At 43.1% G+C, this 19471-nt stretch overlaps 1 protein-coding gene across 1 annotated transcript in view; it reads right to left on the bottom strand.

Moving 5' to 3' along the window:
* TTC26 (tetratricopeptide repeat domain 26) overlaps positions 1–19202 on the bottom strand; it is a 44156-nt gene extending 24954 nt beyond the window's left edge. Inside the window, exons 1-6 of the mRNA XM_006887155.1 lie at positions 19065–19202; positions 14632–14724; positions 12648–12762; positions 10638–10687; positions 5943–6088; positions 5361–5532 (exon numbers count right to left, since the gene is read on the bottom strand). Coding sequence (XP_006887217.1) covers positions 5361–5532; positions 5943–6088; positions 10638–10687; positions 12648–12762; positions 14632–14724; positions 19065–19202 — 714 coding nt within the window. The remainder of the gene's footprint in view (positions 1–5360; positions 5533–5942; positions 6089–10637; positions 10688–12647; positions 12763–14631; positions 14725–19064) is intronic.
* Positions 19203–19471: the final 269 nt, after the last annotated feature.

The raw sequence follows: 19471 nt of genomic DNA, 5'->3' as shown, positions 1-19471 counted from the left end.
ACGGTTCGAATCCACCAGAAGCTCTGCTGCGGAAGAAGGGACAATCCGATTTGACGGTACACACACACACACACACACACACACACACACACACACACACACTAAAATACAGAGAGCATAAGACCATTATTGTGAAAACAGAAGGATAACTAATAAGATATAGATAAAAGTCCAAAAGGGGAAAGGGAATGGGGAAATGATGCAATAAAAGACCAAGAAGAAATAAGGCAACTTCACAAACTTAGTGGTTGATCCCTCCGGGAGACTGACATCAAGCAGACAGAAAGCCATCAGTCAATTCAGGCACTCTGCTGGCGCTGTCCCTGGGGAGTCAAGTCCAGGTGGCTCTGCAGGAGAGACGGACAATGTCCTCCTGCTCAGGACAGCCCGGAAACCCCGCAGGGGGCCAGCGCTGAGGTGGTTCCAGCCAGATGATAATGAGGTTTTGGTGTTTTTTATTTTGTTTTTGAATAGACATACAGGTTTCCCCAGCTATCTCCAAAACAGAAGTACTCTACAAAATCTTCCATCAGCCAAAATAGTGTAAAAAGGTTATTACTATGTAGGGGAAAAAATTCTGAGTGTTCATAAACACAAAAGAATGTACTAAGTGGTTCCAAACAGCGCCTGAACCCTACACACTAACATACAGTGTTCATGGCACTGCTCCCACACAAAATGCCTGATGAGCCCAGTGCACTAAGCGCAGTGGAGACGGATGCAGACGCTGTCTGACACCACTCGTGCTACCTGCTGCTCACAGCAAATACACACGGAACATGCATTTTGTGTCCTACCTTTTTTGGGTACAAGTTACAATCTTCTTTGAATTTCTTTTGTTTAGGGAAAACAGATGGTAAAGTATATTATTCATAAAAGTAAAGTGTTAAAAAGTGCAAGATTATCTGTTTATGAAATGTTACATCAGTATCTTAAAATTTTAGATTCTATCCATGGTTTTTGCAATCACTTGTTATGCATCAGAGAGTTGGACAATGACTAGGGAGGATAGAAGGAGAATTGACGCCTTTGAGCTGTGGTGCTGGAGAAGAGTACTGAATGTACCATGGACTGCCAAGAAAACAAACAGATTCATCCATCGTAGAGAGGATTAAACCAGGCTGCTCCTTGGAGGCAAGGATTCTGGGGCTTCGTCTGACATACTTTGGACATGTTGTAAGGAGAGACAGGTCTTTAGAGAGGGACATCATGCTGGGTAGAGTAAAGGGACAGCGCAGGAGGGGAAGACCCTCTATGAGGTGGACTGATTCAGTGACTGGGGTACTCGGGATGGGTGTGTCAGAGGCAATGAGATTGGCACAGGATAGAGCAGGGTTTAGGGCTGTTGTACATAGGGATGCTATGAGTCGCAAACGACTCGATGGCACATAACAACAACAACATTCAATATGTAGCAAAAAAAATCAATGATATCCTGGAAGCATAAATCAAGTTTCAAGAAATAGCAGAGGAATAAAATCACACTGAATATGCTTTTCAGACACAGTGCAATTCCACTACAAATCATCAGCAAAATTAAACTGGAAAATTCTACAAGTAATGGGAAATTAGCAAGTGTACATCTAATTAACCCAAAATAAGATCTCATACTGAAAATCAGAAGTTACATCACATATTCAAACGTAGAATGTGTGTACACCTACATTCACAGAAGCATTATTCATGATTGCAAGAAAACGGAAGTAGCCCAAATGCCCATCAACAAGAAAACTGGTACACCCACACAATGGAATACTACGCAGCACTAAGGAACAATGATTTAATAAAATACTATATAATCTGATTTCACATGCAAGCAAGATTCCACTGAAGATTATCCAAAAACAACTGGAACAGCAAATCAGCAGAGAACTGCCAGAAGTCCAGGCTGGGTTTAGAAGGGGTCATAGTACTAGGGATATTGTAGCTAATGTTAGATGGATCTTAGCTGAAAGCAGGGAATACCAGAGGAATGTACGTCTGTGTTTCACTGACTATGCAAAGGCGTTTTACTGTGTGGATCATAACAAACTATGGCTGACTCTGAGAAGAATGGGAATCCCAGAACACTTGATCGTGCTAATGAGAAACCTATGCTTGGACCACGAGGTAGTCATCAGAACAGAGCAAGGAAACACTGCATGGTTCAAAATTGGGAAGGGCCTATGCCAGGGTTGTGTCCTGTCTCCATACCTTTTCAACCTATATGCAGAACAGATTATCCGGGAGGCTGGGCTCTATGAGGAGAAATGTGGGGTCAGGATTGGTGGATGATTTAGCAACAATCCGCATTATGCAGATGACACAACCCTGCTCGCTGAAACTGAGGAGGACCTGAAGCACCTGCTGCAGAGGGTCAAGGACTGCAGCCTACAATATGGATTGAGGCTCAATGTCAAGAAGACAAAGATTCTCACCACTGGACCAATTGGCAGCATCAGGATGGATGGTGAAAAGATTGAGATTGTTCACAGCTTTAGTTTGCTTGGCTCCACAGTCAACACTCTTGGCACCAGTAGTCAGGAAATTAAAAGACATATTGCGATGGGAAAGTCTGCTGTTAGGGACCTCTCCAAAGTACTCAAGAGCAACGGTGTCTCTCTGGAGACTAAGGTGCATCTGATGCAGGCCATGGTCTTTGCTATCACTTGTTATGCATCAGAGAGTTGGACAATGACTAAGGAGGATAGAAGGAGAATTGATGCCTTTGAGCTCTGATACTAGAGAAGAGTATTGAGGGTACCATGGACTGCTAGGAAAACAAACCAGTTCATCCTGGAAAGGGTTAAACTGGACGGCTCCTTGGAGACAAGGATTCTGAGGCTCCATCTAACATACTTTGGACATGATGTAAGGAGGGACCAGTCCTTGGAGAGGGACATCATGCTTGGGAGGGTGGAGGGACAGCGTAGGAGGGTAAGGTCCTCTATGAGGTGGACTGATTCAGTGACTGAGGTAATTGGGATGGGAGTGTCAGAGACAGTGCAATTGGCACAGGACAGAGCAGAGTTTAGGGCTGCTGTACATAGGGTCGCTATGAGTCGCAAGCAACTCAACGGCACATAACAACAATATAATCTGGGAGAGACTGGAGAGCATTTTGCTGCATGAAATATCTCAGTCACATAAGGACAAATATTGCATAAAGCCACTATTGTGAAAACAGGAAGATAACTGACTAAGATGTGTAACAATGTTCAAAATGGAAAGAAGGGCTGAAAAAAGGGAAGGGGGAAATCACTGGGAAAGCAGAGGTTAGTAGGGGGTGAAGTAATGGGAAAGGTCCAATGGGGGTTTGAAAAGACAGGAAGATAACAGGCATAGAGCAATGGAAATTAATTCTATAAACTGTAACATATATGAATGATTATTTAAAACACAGAGAACATATATAAAACACAATGTATATGAATGATTATACGTAAACCAATAAAAATATTTAAAAAAAAAAACAAACCTTAGAATGCCGCTAAGTCAATTGTTTGTTTGCCATCTAGTTGGAAACTATTCATAGTTGACCCTCCAGTGGGTTTTCTGAGGCAGTTAATCGACATGGGAAGAGACTGCCCATCCTTTTCCCCTGGGAGCAGCTGGTGGATTTGAACCATGTGCCTTTAAGATTGCAGAGCTGCTTCTTACCATTAGGCCACCAAAGCTCCCTATCAATAGATAAATCAATAGAGTGAAAAAATGCATATAACCTTAAAATGTACTTTAGAAAGTAAGACTGAAAACTAGTAAGCTAAGCATCCTATTAGGGAGCTCTGGTGGCCTAATGGCAAGAAGCTGCACTACAATCCCAGAGGTACACAGTTCAAATCCACCAGATACTCTGCTAGAGAAGGAGGGACAATCTCCTCCTGTACCAGTCAGATCTGATTTGACGGCACACATGAAAATTTAAAAAAAAAAAAAAGGAATTAAAAAAATTACAGCAAGATATACTTAAACATGATGGAAGGAAATAACAGCAATAAGTAGAAACATTTAAAAAGCGAATACATCATGGCTCTTCTACAAACTCCTCCAGACAACAGAAACGTATCTCGTCCCTTAGCTTCACAGTCAATCTCAATAGGGTGTTTGGGTTTTCTTGCTTTAGTTGAAAGTTAAGTGGTTTTGGTGGTTTTATTTACTTCACACTCACGATCATGAGTTGATTGGAGTTAGCTAACATGCAGCTGTGGGCTGGAAGCCTCTTGTTTAAGTCAATCAGGACCTGGTCGGTTGGGCCCAAGGGCCAGGCCTCGTTGTATTTGGGAAGAACATCTTCTATGTGCTACAGCACTAATCTGTCAGTTTGCTCTACTGAGATAACTTGGGGATGCTGAGATGCTGAACACTGTGCCACTGGTGTGTCACTGTCATAATAATTACAAATGGTGGACAGTGTTTAGTGGAGCTCCCAGATTAAGACAGCCTTGGAAGCTGGATTGGCATCCACTTCCTAAACCACACGCCTTCAGAAACTCTATGAACATTAGAGAATTGATGATAGTTACAGACCAGGGTTCAGATCTTTTGTTCATAGGGTTGTTATGAGTTATGCTCAACTTGATGGCACTTAACAACAATGACAAGGTTTTAATATATTGTTCCCAGAGTTGCTACATGTCATGGTCAATGCAAAGGTATAAGAACAACAATACAGACTTTGAACTATGACTGAATAGGAGTAATACCAAAGAGAAAGCAAAGTTATAGAACAATGATCAATAATAATGGTAAGTATTGAGGGAAATCTCTTAAATAAAATATCAGTGGAGTGAGTCCAGTGACACTCAGAAAAAACAGACTACAGCCATGCCGCCTTTATGCTAGCCATGCAGGGCTGAAGGACAGCCACACCCGCTTTACACTGGCCATGTAGGGCTGACTTAATGAAGGAGACGATCTCAGCATAACTGGCCACAACCATCACTTAAGAGAAAATTACACGATCATCTTAGTAGATGGAGAAAAAAATTCCCCATCTTAGAACGATAAAAACTCTGTGGAGAAGGAGGGGCAATCCCCTCCTGTACCTGTCAGATTCAATTTGACAGTACACACACAAAAGAAATAATTAAATAAAATGGGGGAAAAAACCCACCCAACCCAACCAACCCAAAAACATAAAACAAAACCCTAAGCAAACCAATACCAGTAAGGAAGCACCTTAATACTCAAGACATGGATGAGACAGTGGAATGAAATACATTGCTCAGCGGTAACTAATGGCACACACAAAATGTGAATGAATAGGTGACTAAAATCCAGTATGATTTGCAAACTTTCATGAAAAAAAAAATCACTAAAGAGGTGCCCTGAGCTGGTTGGCACAGTGTGCTGGTGACGGTGATGGAGGATCTGGTCACTACCTCAGCTGCTTTGCCGTTGTACAGGCGGAAGTGATTGCAGGCCTTCAGGTTGAGCGCGATGGTGCTGTCGGGAACCTGCTGCAGGTAGACGGCCAGGACCTCCTGAGACACGTCGTAGTAGTCCAGCTTGTAGTAACAGAGGGCCACGTACACATTGAGGGCGAGGTACTCCCTGGGAAACACAAGGGTCCCACCGGTCACGTCTTCACACACTCTTTACAGTAACTCAGAGGGACAGCAAAGAGAAAAGGACAGCTCAGGAACGTGCCGAGCGAAGAACTGGGCAGGGGGTAATCACTGCAATGGTTTTCTTTCTCTATTGTAATATTCACCTTTTGCCATACAGATACAGCCAAAGATGACCAATCAAGAAAGGCACAACTTCAATGTATATCTGCTCGTGCAGAGAAGGGAGCAAATATGGAAACTGAGGCCAAACAAGTACAACCGCACAGCACACGAGGGGTGACCAGGCCGGCAGGTGCCTGGATGACCAGGAGGGCCTGGGAGGAGCCTGTGACCGTGAAGTAAGGGGCTGAGGGGTGGGGGCGGCATGTGACAGCGGGAGAGAGACACCCCAACCTGTTGTCGAGCAGGATCCGCTTGTATATGTCGATGGCTTCCTGGTAGTGGGAGCGCATGTAGTGGATGGAGGCCAGGCTGAGCTGGTCTTCTGTGACGTCCTGCAGGTTCTGGTGGAAGTTCATCAGTTTCTTTTCATCATTAAACTAAAAGGTGAGAGAAGAAAAGGCACATGAAGATCCATGCCTAGAGTGCCCTAGCTGAAGAGGGCAACACTCCTTCTCCTCTGCCAGGGTGTCGCCCGCCCCCCAATTTCCCTGGGCTTCTGGTGGTTTCTCTGCTGGGGAGAAAAGGGAATGAGCTCCAAGAAGCACATTTTTTGAAATCTTTTCAGTTACAGCAGATACAAATTATTGACCCTCCCTTCAACTTAAAACTATTTTCTTTGTTTACATTTTTCTTGTTTTTCAATTTTTCCTCTGCCTCTTTACTCTTTGCCTTTAAAACAATTCTTATCTATATTTTCTCCAAGACCGTTTTAAAAAAATTAAGTACAAATTTACATAGCAAATTAGTTTTAAATTAAAAACCTCACCCACATTTTGTTTTGTGACGTGGCTTGCAATCTCCACAATGCAAGTTTTCCCACTTCTTCCCTGTGTTGACGGTGTCCACCCATCCCTTCTGGTCTTCTGAGCTTCACCGCTGAGCAGATGCTGTCCTCTGATGTGTGTTTCAGTGGTTTAGGGAGTTGTTTTACCCACAGATCTCTCCATTTTGGATGATTTATTAGGACTTCTGTCTTTTTCTCTCTTTCCCAGAAAACATGGTAACAAAACGTCTTCCTCACGATGACTAGGTTTTCATTTCCTATCCTCCTAAGGTTCATCTACTCTTCCGTGTGGCTTAGGCTGCCAGAGTTCCATTCAAACCTTGTATGAATATGTGGTTAAGTGGCTCTGAACTAATACCTGCCTTTCAATTTCAAGTGGGGTAAAACAGAGGAAGTGACCTTAATATATGTAGTTACTCAAAAAGATGTAAAAATAGGTTTGAAACCTTAAAAAGTTTAAAATAAAACTCTTTACACACAGAGATACAGAGAGATAAATTTTGAAGCTGAATTCTAGTTTGATCACTAACATACTGGAAATAATTTTTTTTTAAGAGTGATTTAAATCTGGTCTTGATGTGGTAAATATCTATCTTAGAAAGGTACCAAAGGCTATCTTAGAAAACTATCTTCAGTCTGATGTTTCTTATCTCTGAGTAACATTAATTAATTATAATGGTTGATTACTTCCTTATTGTACATTGCCTTTTCCTTCACCTAATTTAATAATTATTTATTATTGATTTATTCATTTTTATTTCCTTCTCCACTCATTTCCAACCTAACCATGTAAGAATAATTCTGTATGCAAACCTTTCCGCAGCATATTATAATTGTAGTCTTGTACCATTACTGTAATTTTGTTTCATACATGTTATCCGGTGTTTCAAGAATTTTTTTTAAAAAAAAATTTAAATGAGTTGGTTTAATTCCAGGTGGTACAGAATTCTGGGCACAACAAAGAATTACGAGCAGATCCGACAGGATTCTGGATTGCGTCTCCTTTGACGGCATGCACAGCTGAGATGGGAATGGCTGAGTAAGAATTGAAGAGATGGACCATCATTTGGCTTATTTTTTTCTCCATTGTTTTACAAAAGTTTCTTTTTAAATGTACAACAGGCGCCAAGACAACACTTCATTTTTTAACTGCAGGTGGCAACAGAATAGCAGAGAATCCAGATGTTTTTAAAAGGAACGGGGTCCATCATTGCCTCTTATTTTTTGCTGGATTTCTTAATTCCACACGTGGCCAGGGGACCTTTGACTGTGGCCTTCACTTTTAGCTCCTCAAGGTTCTTTTTGTTTCTGCTTGCAGCCTTCTCCTCCTCATCCATCTCCTTGCTCTGCTTCCAGGGCTGTTTCAGGGGCTTCGTCTTACCACCTTTCCAGCCAGACATGGTGCTGCCTGCCCCTTCCCCAGACCTGCTGCTGCAAGCCCAGCTCCGGAGCCTCCTCACTTTTCAGAAATTCTGTATCACCCTTTGATGTTGTATAATACTCTACTATGTGAATGCACCATAGTTTCTTTAAACATCTGCTGATGGTTGTTTCAATTTCTTTGCTACTAGAAGTAACATTTCATAAACATGAACACATATGTATCAATTTGTGTCACTGCTCTTACTTCCTTAGGAAACACACCTCACAGTGAGATTGCTGGATGGAGTGGTACTTCTATTTTCAAGCTTTTAAGGAAGCACTATTTTCCAGAATAGTTGTACCATTTGACACAGAAATACAAACTGTTTTGTACAGCACCTCCTAGTGGTTAAATTTTTACTTTGGTACACAGACCTAGAAGCGTGTCTGTGATTCATTCCCTTGAATTACATTTATAGTCTCTTCTGTAGAATATCTAGGGGCACGGAGAAAGAGTCACCACACATTTTTAGTGGAAAGCTAATGTATAACTTATAAGACAGGATATATACTTACATATACTATTATTCCATCTAGTAAGGTAAGTGTATATACACAGAAAAATAAGATACACATGTTTACAAGTCTGGAAAAAATATAGCAAGTATCTATATAGTAGACTTACAAGAATTTTTTACTTTTTTCCTCTGTGATTTTTCTATATTTCCCAGAAGTTCTATAAAAAGCATGCATTATATGTTTATTACAGAGAAAAACACAATAAAATATATTTCCTGCAATGGGATAAAATATTTTCATTTATACTAATAGAAGGATAGCTTGTTTAAGTCCAGTCTCCCTACCAGGAACACCTAGAAACACTTGAAACATATAACAAACCTTTGTGATGGCACCACCACACAGTGAGGACCTGAACTCAAAACCTGAAAGAACAGGTAAGTGCTGGGATTAGGATGACAGATAAAGAGGGACCCTCACTAATGATAATGTGGAACAGCATCTGCCCAGCAAGAAGGAAGAGGCAGAAAAACGGTTCATGGGAATGAAAATTATAGGAAGGGAGTGGGAAAGAACAAATATCCTGTGAGTATGGAAACTGATGTTATACAAGAAAATGTGCATGAACAGCAGGATGGAAAAGTTTGCCTTGTCAACCCTCACTCAGACCACAAAAGAAATAGTGACAAGGCTTTGGTATAGTTAGTAAGAGTCTAAGACTGGCTTAGAGGGAGAGAGACAGAACCGAAAAGGGACAAATTTCATCATCTCAATGTGAAATTTTAAAAACCAGAATTAGTTTTGCAGTACTGCCTGTAAAACAAGGCAGCAATCTGAATGAAAAGTTTTAGAGCATAAACACTAACTCAGAAATTGAATTTCCAGGATGTTTGGGATGGTGTTTTTAGAATTAAAATTGTAAAACAATCTACAAGTTAAACAACTAGGAAACTTTACTGTTGTAAAACAGGACTGACATCGGGGTTTGGGGGAGACTGAGAAAGATGGGTTTAATAACGCGCATACTGCACTGAAACAGATGAGGGAGAAAACTATTTAAAAGGGATATGTGATTAGGTATTTTTGTCATGACAGGAGTCCAGAGAGAAGGCTGCAAAGTGGAGTGGACCTGGGGGAAGGGACTGTAAAACAATGAAACAATTTTTCTTTTACTTTCCCAAGAGGGTAGTGTACTGGGGGAGAGAGGTGCGGTGGGGGAGAAAAGTGCAACAATGAATGAATGGAAATCCAAAGTCTTTGTAAACTGTCATTGAAATTAATAATAAATTTTAAAAAAGGAAAAAAAGATTTAATACATGTAATATATTTATTATTAAAATAGTGTTAGTGAGTGTCTTAAAGTTAAAAAAAAACAAAAACAAAAAACAGCAACTAGGAAGCTTTAACTATGTGGAATATGGATTTGATGAAATATTATGAAGTAATTTAAAAAATCTCATTTGTGAGCTTAAGTGACTCAGGTGTACGTTGACAGTATGACAAACAAGCAGGGGAAAGTAGAACATAAACACAGATACGCAGCAGGATCCCTGTTCTGTACCACAAAGTGATAAACATGCATAGAATAATCTCCTTTCTACAAGACCTCCTACCACACTAACAGCTGAAAGTTCTCTTTCTACATGGGAGGTGTTTTTTCTCTTGCTTATATATAGTCCTTAGTAGAATGGATACATCCAGCTTCTATAACTAAAACACCTATTATTTAACATGCCATTTTATGATGATGATGAAGGTGACTGGGCTCGTGGAACTCTGCAATGTGTCAGTCCTCAGAATCAGGCTCAGACTGGAGTCCACTTCCCGAGACCTAATGGGACAATTGACACCAACTACCCTTTTCACTTGGCTGCTGCCTTAGAAATTCCCCACAGGCTGAGGGCCACAGCATCAGTGCTGACTCCCAGTGACCCTCCATCAGGCTCTGAGGCCGCAAACTGTCGAAGAGGGTGACTGCCCATCTTCCTCTGGAGAAGCAACTAGTGGATTCGAACTGTCAGTGATGCCTGCCTTTGGGATGGCAGTGCAGCTTGCTATGGGCCAAACCTCCAGAGCCCCAAAGCTAACATTTCTGAACAAATTACCAGGACAGACAACACCCATTGGGGCAATCCTAAAACTGAACTTTATGCACCCCTTTCAGAAAAACACCATTAAGCAGGTTCTCTAGCTCTCGCTCTTTCCGGGTTGCTGGGGAGTCTTTTAATGCTGGAAGCGTGAGCTGAGTGCAGAATCAGTACCTTGTGGGCCAAGTGGAAGAGCAGGCGGTTCTGGAGCCGGCTTTTCGGGGCTGAAAGAAAAACACGAACTGCTTACTCATTGGGTTATAAAAGCACTGAACAGTCTATGGTACTTGGTCCCTTTCAGCAATTAAATGAGACGAGTTTCCCCAAATCTTGACCATCTGGTCCTGAGGTGTCTTGGTTTTAACACATATGCCTTGAGCATGTGGGTCTGAACACAAAGGACTTAAACCGCATGGCTCTGATCACATGTTGTATGTATCTATTTAAAATGCCACAATCATCTTGCTCCAACATGCTCTGAACACTTAAGTTTACCTCAACCGCAACAAGAAGAAAAAGTCAGTGGATAAGCGGGTCCTCACAGCTCACACCCGTGCTCTGCAAGAGTTGGCTGGAGGGTGTTTAAGTCTGGTCTCCACCTGCAGTAGCAGCAATGGCGCAAAGAAGTCTAAGCGGCTTCTCTTCCTCACCACACACGGAGCGAGGAAGGGGCCGCCTCTGTGTGTGGGTCAAATGCTAGAGTGGACACGGATGGTCAGCTGTGGCCATCACAATATGGGAGAAGCTCCCTCTCCTTGAGCCAGTCTTCCTGGTCAACTGTTTCTGAAAGCTCCTCCCAATCATACCACCACCTTTCCCTACAGCCTCTGGTCCCCAATCTACCATCATCTGCTATGCAGAAGCGGAGAACCAAGCAAAGAGGGTCCCACCTTTCAATCCAAATCCCTCTCCTATTCTTTCTCTGGGATTGCAGTACAGCTTCTTACCCCAGGCCACCAGAGCTTCCTCCCTCTCACATTCTTAGAGAATTTTCCTTAATTCTGGACATTCAATCATCTATATCTTTTACAACAAAAAGTGACTTTTCCATTCATAAAAAAAATTAGAAAATATACAGAAAGGGAAAGAGAGATACACTTGGATAGACACATCACCATCCATGTGTCTTAATATTATTTTAGGTAAAAGAAGATAAGGTTCTAGAAAGGTAATGTAAGTAACTAAAAGAATCTTAAAATTAAATTAGGAAAAACTACACTAGTATATGTGAAATAAACCAGGAGCAAATCAAGAGGACTTCAAGTACCACATTTTCAGCAGATTTAAGTTGGAATATTTCCCAAACACATATATATGACAGACAGTATATATGTGTTTCTCTAAGACTTCTCCCCAGGAACTCATCACTCTGACAAACATCCCTTGTCCTCATTCCTTGCATTGTCTCTAATTTGATGCCCACTCTAATTATCCTTAATCTCCCCTCCCACGTCTTCCCTTTTGCCCTATTCTTATGTGCAAACCTGAGTACAGTCCTGAGACTAACATCAGAGAGGAGAGCAGAAGTCTGGCTTTGTCAGGCTGAAATTACTGAGCTTCCTGCTCTGAAGTAGGGGGTTGAGGGAGGCAGGGGTCGGGAGGTGTGGGAGTGGCAGGGAAAAAATCAAACAAAAGCTGATTGCTGTCAAGTCAATTTCAACTCATCGTGGTCCTGCAGCGCAGAGCACAACTATCGCACCGGGTTCCCAGGTTCCCTGGCGGCAGACTTTCACAGAAGCAGAGCTCCTGGTCTTCCTCCAGGCTGGGTCAGCCTTTAGGTTAGGAGGCAAGTGCTCTCACCACAGCACCTCCAAGGTCCCCAATCAGGGGAAGCAGCTATCAAACACATGCCCTCAATCATCGACCCAGCACTCCTTCAGTGCTCCCACCCTCCAGACCCTGAGCCCAACACCCCCCCTGGGCTCCAGCACTGAGATCCACTCCCCGGAGAGAGCTGTCTCCTCACCTCTCTCCTCCTTCCCCTTTGCACTTGGTTTCCTAGGTGTGGGGTGGGGCACAGGGTGGGAGGGTGTGGATCAACACTCCTTAATACAAAGCAGCTCAAATCCAATACTTTTGAAGAAGAAAGATACTTTTTAAAATTTTCTAATACTTTGGCCTCAACAGGAAAAGGAATGTTCTGTTTTAAAACCTCTGACTTGATAGTAAAAGGCCTCTCTTCACCTTTAAATCCAGCTGCTTCTGCCTGCTTATACATCCCAAGGAAGAAATAGGTGCAGGCCAGGTTCACCCAGACTTCAGGATTGCAATTCTCCTCCTTTGTTGCATTTTCATATTCCTGAAATACAGAGTGGGCTATGATCACCTTCTGACAGTAGAGAGATCAATGATGGACTTTTATTCTCTTTCCTTGTTTTGGGAGAACCATTTTTCCGTAAAGGGAAAGGTCCTCTCACTAGGGTTGGACTTGATTTTTTTTTGGGGGGGGGGGGGAACGACTTGATTTTTAAAGGTTACTACATGTTTTTCCACTGCTATCTGGGAAGGATCCTTAGACTGTATTTGGAGAATAAAACTGGGTGGGAAATGTTTAAAGAACTTCATTTAGGACTGAAGAAGTGCTTAACATAGTGCATCTCTCATTTTGGCCAGAACTAGATCCACAACCTGAGAAATGGTTAACTTTGGTGGGTAGGGTTTACTATGACTGGGAGTTAACAATTTCTAAGTCAATATACTTGCAGAAATGCACTCTTTCCTCTATAAAAATAACCAAGCAAAGGAACACTGAATTTCTTTTGAGAAAATATTCATGAAAGTACGTATCAAAGTGGCCTGGTTTTTAAGGTATCAAGAGAAATGAAATTCTGAAACATGCTACGACATAGATGAACTATGAAAATACTGTGTCAAATAAGTTAATTTAGGGGATCAATATTTTAAGATTCCATGGCAGGTAACCAACCCACAGCCATGGAGATAATTCTTATCCCAGCAGCATTTAGGACACAGAACTACACATGGGGTTTCAAGCTGTAATCTGGACAGAAACTGCCCGCCTGCTTCATCTCCACCCCATACAGCAGTGGGTGGCTTTTGGCACCTAACTTTTTGATTAGTAGTCAAATACTGACCACTGTTCCAGAGGGATTCCTGTCTATGATCTCATTTCTAGAAAGTGCCTGCAACAGGCAGACCAAAGGTCACCAGAGGTCACCAGAGCCTGAGGTCCTGGCGATAGTCACAAGGAAGGGGCACTGAGTCTGTGAAGGCACCAGCAAAGACAGGAGGTGAAAAAGCCCCAGAAATTGAGTGGTGATGGCTGTGTTATATGTAATTATTGACAATGAACGGTACATTTCAAAAGAGGATAAAACGAAAACCTTATATGACGTGTACTCTAACATAAAAAATGGTTTTAAATGGGTTCTTTTGTCTTTCCTGAAGATTTACTTAAGAAAGCTACTTTTGGGGGGTGGGAAGCTACTTTAATCAGCCAAATAATGGACACATCAGTAAGATGAGTAATAAAACCCGGGAGGAATGCTGTCCACAGAACAACTGACCACCTGAAACCACGGCGACCACGTTTGCCCAGAAGAAAGCTCAGAGGACAGGAAGTGCGGAATATACAAGGATCCATGGAAATGAGAACCACTGGGGAAAAGTGGGGAGAGTTCACTGTCCGAAAACAAAATATGTTCGAATGGTTAAATGGAATCCCAATTCAAGCTGCTCTGTACAATTTCACCGAAATCATCAAAAGGAAGTTCAAGAATTAATACTGTTAATGTGTTCTACGAACACACTTTGTTGTATGTCATTAAGTTGGAAGCAACTCACAGTCGACTCTCCAGGGGTTTTACACAGGCTGTAAATCACATGGAAGGAGATGACTCATCTTTCTCCCTTGAAGCAGCTGGTGGATTTGAACTGTATGCCTTTGGGACGCAGTGCAGCTTCTTACCACTAAGCCACCAGAGCTCCCTACAATCTCACTAGTACATGCAATAGAAAAAGGACATGCATGGACATGGTGGAGATCTGGTGATCAGACACATCACAAACTGTCCCCAGATGCTACTGCCCCCAGATGCTACTCTGCTGCAGGGAGGCGGGGCTTGGAAGGCAGGGAGGGTGGTGGTGACCCTCTTTATGAGCCCTCTTCTGCACCACCCCCGGGGGGGGGGGGGCGGTCTGCACACACCTCCAATGCTCTGCGATAGTCGCCCAGGTGGAAGGCGCAGTACCCAATCCACAGGTGGCTGTCCTCCTCCTCTTCCCCAACATGCCCTTTGAACTTGAGGGGGAAAAAAATGAATTAAAAAAACTGTGACTTGTTTAATAAATCAGTTTCTTAAAATTCTTGTTTAATTACCATTGCCCTGAATCATCTGGTCCCCACTGGATCCTTTTCATTTACTTTACCTGCTCCCCCCACCAACCAAATTGTGCAGCTCTGCAACTGCACTTCCGCAATTTTCATCCCTGCCCATCCTCACCCTTCTGCTCCCAACCCTCACCTCCGTGTATCCCCAACATATTTTTCCCAATAAAATTTTAAAAATAAATAAAAATTCTTGCTTAAAAACAGAAACTTTGGAAAAATTTTATAAATTTATTAACGAACAATATGAAATTTTAGCTCGCTGAGGAAAAACAATACTCATTTCAATTAAACCTATAACCACTGAATAGAGCATATGCCTGAGAAGGGTATCTTTTCAAAGCTTGCACATCCTGTTTTCCGTTTACTTACACTTTAGAAAGAGAGAAGCCTCATAATCACCTATCTGGGTGACAGGTAAGAGGATGAGAGAGTGTGGGATATATCTGATGCCGAATGACTCAGGCCCGTCAGCCTGCAGGTATGGTAACAGGGAGACTCCCACTGAGGTCTAAAAAGCCAGCCTTTCTTGCTCAGCCACTCCACTCACTCCGCAATCCTATCCCGAGGGCACAGACATCTGTTCATTCCAAGGTTTTAACTGCAAATCAGGACAAGCCACCAAATGGTCCTATTACTCCTGAACCAGAGTCCAGCGATACAGACCGGAGGTTTCAGTGCTAACCCACAGGCCTCTGGTGGTTTGAAACCACCAGTCACTCCTCAAGAGAAAGACGGGCAGTTTCCTCCCATGCAATTCAGTCTCAGAAAACCTGCTGAGCGTCAGCTATGAGTCAGCTCACACCCAACGGCAACAAGTTTGTGGTTGTTGTCTTTAATTACCTTTGAACTAAGAGCAATGATGGCATAATGCATCATGTGCTAGGCTGCTAACAGAAAGGCCAGTAATCTGAATCCACCAGCTGCTCCACACAGCAAAGATGAGCAGTCTCCTCCCACGACACGTCCACGTCCACAGAAGCCCAATGACAACGCAGTGATGTGTAGCTGCTGGGTGCTATCACGTAGGAACCCTGTCAGCACTGATCTGGAGTCTGCCCTCTCCGGCACCATCCCTGCAATCTTCCTCATTCTCCAGCCCACTTTTAAGGTCTTCCTCTCTTCGGCTACCTCGGTAATTCTCCCAGGATTGATACCTCCCCCTAAAAACTGGTTCCTCCTGAAAATATGCCCAAAATAACTGAGACACAGTTTCACCATCCTTGCCTCTGAGAAGCACTCTGCACTTCCCTCAAGACAAATTTGTTTGTTTTTTTGGCAGCCCATGATAGTCAATATTCTTCACCAATACCACATTCCAAAGGCAGTGACTCTTCTTTGGTCTTCCTTATTCGTGTCCAGCTTTCAGATGCATAAGGAAAAACCCGAACAGAGCAAGGCTTAGACCTCATTTTTTTTTTACCTTTTTGAATTCTATATTTAATTTTAAAATCTTATTTACTTTAACCCTTCTTTTTTTTTTGTTCTGGATTGTATTCTTTTTTCCATTTCTTTTTTTTTCTTTTCATTAATTTTAATGAAAGTTTATAGAGACTTAGTGAAGGAAGAATTTGGCGGCTGCCCCACCACCCCCAAGCTTGATCACTTCCTGAGAAACCTGGTAACATCTAAGCTGGTCACATCAAAGACCAGACCAGACAATGGATCCTGATAAGGGTCTGAGCTTGAAAAAAAGGTGCTAAAACCTTACTTAATTAACATGTCAAATTCTGAGAAATACCATCTTAGTCCTCCCCAGGACCCCTATCAAGAGGAAACCCCCCAAAATGCCAGGCCACCATTTTGATCCTGTCTGCATGCCATGCTGCTGGGTCTCTTGGCATCCCCCTTGTCCCTCTAAGACCACTCAATAAAGGCCTGTTTCTTGGGACCAATTCCTTTCTTTATTTCTCTCCCTTGCGCCCTCGCACTTTCTTATGTCTAACACTTAGGGTTTCCAGTAAGACCTCATTTTTTTTTCATTTTTATTGTATTATTTTTACATGTACCATCAAATCAGATCTGACTGGTACAGGAGGAGATTGTCCCCTCCTTCTCCAGCAAAGACCTCATTCTTTAAACTGACATTGCTCTTTAGAACTTTGAAGAGCAAAATGCTTTTTGATTTCTTGACTGATGCTTTCAAGGGTGTTGACTGTAGATACAAGTAAAAGGAAATCACTGACAACTTCAATCTTTTTTTCACCTATCATGATGTTGCCTATTGGTCCAATAGTGAGGATTTCGTATGCTGGCATGTAATCCATATTGAAGGCAACAATCTTTAATCTTTTTCAGCAAGTGCTTTAATAACGCTTCACTTTCTGCAAGCAAGTTTGTGTCGTCTGCACAACACAGGCTGTTGAGTTAGGATAAAATTCCAGCAGCGGTGTTGTGGACAAATGACTGTGTACACAGCGCACGCCTCCTCCTTCAGCACCACTTACACTCCTACCACACATTCTTCCCACGCTACAATTTCCCAGTGTCCAGGCTCCTGGGATATTGAGCTCAGAAGCACACAATCTCCTTCAAAATGCAGGTTCCTGACACAACCACAGGCCCAACTCCACTACCCTCTGGTCAATTCTGACGCCTGGAGACCCTTTGGGTTTCCGAGGCCGAAAATCTTAATGGGAGGAGATTGCTCATCTTTCTCTTACGGAGTAACTGGTTGTTGTATGTTGTCAGGTCAGAACTAACCCATGGCCAACTCCACAGTGGGTTTCCAGAGGTAGTAAACTGCACAAGAGGAAACTGCCCATCTTCTTCACACAGAGCAGCTGCTGGGTTCACACCGCCTATCTTTGCATTGGCACCACAGAGCTCCCTAGTCCAGGAGTGACGGGCCAACCCTTCCGTTAGTGACACAATTCATCACTAGAAGAGCTAGAGCAGGACACTAGAACTTGACGTTGTAACAAATAATCAAGCTGACTGTGATGCATATTAAAAGCTGAAAACCCTGCCACTGAGACTTGAAATCTTGGTTGAGGGTGGTTGTTGTTGATAAGTGCCAAAGGGTCGAGCATAACTCATCGCCACCCTATGAACAGAAGACCTAAACCCTGTTCCATCTGTATCAGTGGATCTCTAAGTTTATAGTTTCCGGCGGTCTGTTGTTTAGGAAGTGGATGCCAATCCTGCTTCCAAGTCTGTCTTAATCTGGGAGCAACACCAACCAAACACTGTCTACCATGAGGAACCATTATAGCATTTGGCACACCAGGTGGCATAGAATTCAGCATCACAGGAACCCCAAGCTACCTCAGTACAGCAAATTGACAGACCAGTGCTTTACCACTTAGCTGAATGTTAGTCCCAAACCCAACACCTGCCCTGGGGCCCAAATGACCTTTAAATACAAAGGCCCACCCACCAGTTGACTGACTCTAAACAAGAGGCTTTCAGCCCAGAGCTCACTGTTAGCTAAATTCAGTAAACTCAATCAGCTCACACAGGATTGTGAACAAAATAAAAAACAGCCAAACCGACCACACCCAACTCTCACCAAAACAAGAGAACCCACATTCCAGAATCCAATGCTTCACACTTGAATCTCTATCCTGGAGACGTAGTCAGGGCTCAACTTTTAAATACAAAGGCCCACCCCTTTCTGAGGGTACAATTTTTAAAACAAAACCCTGCTGTGGAGTCAGTTCTGACTTATAAAGACCCTGCAGGAGAAAGCAGAACTACTCACAGGGTTTCAAAGGGTTTCATAAATCTTTATGAAGCAGGCTGCAAGAAGGCTGCAAGATCGTTTCCCTATGGAGTGGGTGAGGGGTTGGAACTAAGGATATGTCAGCAGCTGAGTACTTCACCCAGCATTCCATTAAGCCTCCTTTTTAAAAAGCAATAAGCAGAGTAGAATCGTTTAAATTTGATGCCAAACTCATAACACAGAAAAGGAATAAGCCTCAACTTTGTCAGGGTTTGGGATGCTTCTCAAGAAATCATTCTAGTTCTTTATCCATTAGGTGGTTGGCTGGGAGACTTCCTCTGGGTGGATTTACAGACTCACAGTGACTCCACACCCCACAGAACCAAACCATGCCAATCCTGCACTACCCTCCCAAACATCGCTGTTTTGAACCCATCACTGCCACCGCTGTGTCCAAGATTTCCAGGATTCTTTTACGGAGCCCAGGAAGACACCCACCTGCTCCACCTGCACAGCAACCAGCACTCACGCAAGCACTCATCTAGACTCGAGATTCACCTCCTAAGAAGCAACCTTCTTTGGACATTACCTCCAACAGGGTAATAGCGCCAGTGAAATCTCTCTGAGAAAGGAGCTCCTCTAGCTTTGGAATCTTCCTACCTTTCTTCTTTCTTTTGTCACTGTGCGGTGGGTCCCCACCTACAGCGGGTTTGGCCCTTGACAGCATCTGCGAAGGAAACAAAGGCGCTGTACGAACCATTGCAAAACACAGGGCGACAACTCCAGGGCTTACAGGTCGAGGTCCCTTGGGATTCAAGCTCCTTTTAAAACTCACTTTATTAGAGGAGCCATCACCCTGGACTTGAGCTAAAACGAAGGGCAATTCTCAACTTCTCCGCCCCCCCCCCCCCCCCCCCCCCCCGTCCCGTCCGGTCAGACCAGGGTGATGCTGTCACATGGCTTCCGTCACCAAAGCTTCCCCAAGTCGGCTCTCCA

The sequence above is a fragment of the Elephantulus edwardii genome, unplaced genomic scaffold (assembly GCF_000299155.1).
Source record: "Elephantulus edwardii isolate Elephantulus edwardi_28Jun2011 unplaced genomic scaffold, EleEdw1.0 scaffold00055, whole genome shotgun sequence".
Taxonomy (NCBI): Eukaryota; Metazoa; Chordata; class Mammalia; order Macroscelidea; family Macroscelididae; genus Elephantulus; species Elephantulus edwardii.
Note: the sequence above shows the minus strand (reverse complement) of the source record. Positions and strands in the feature narration are given on the sequence as shown.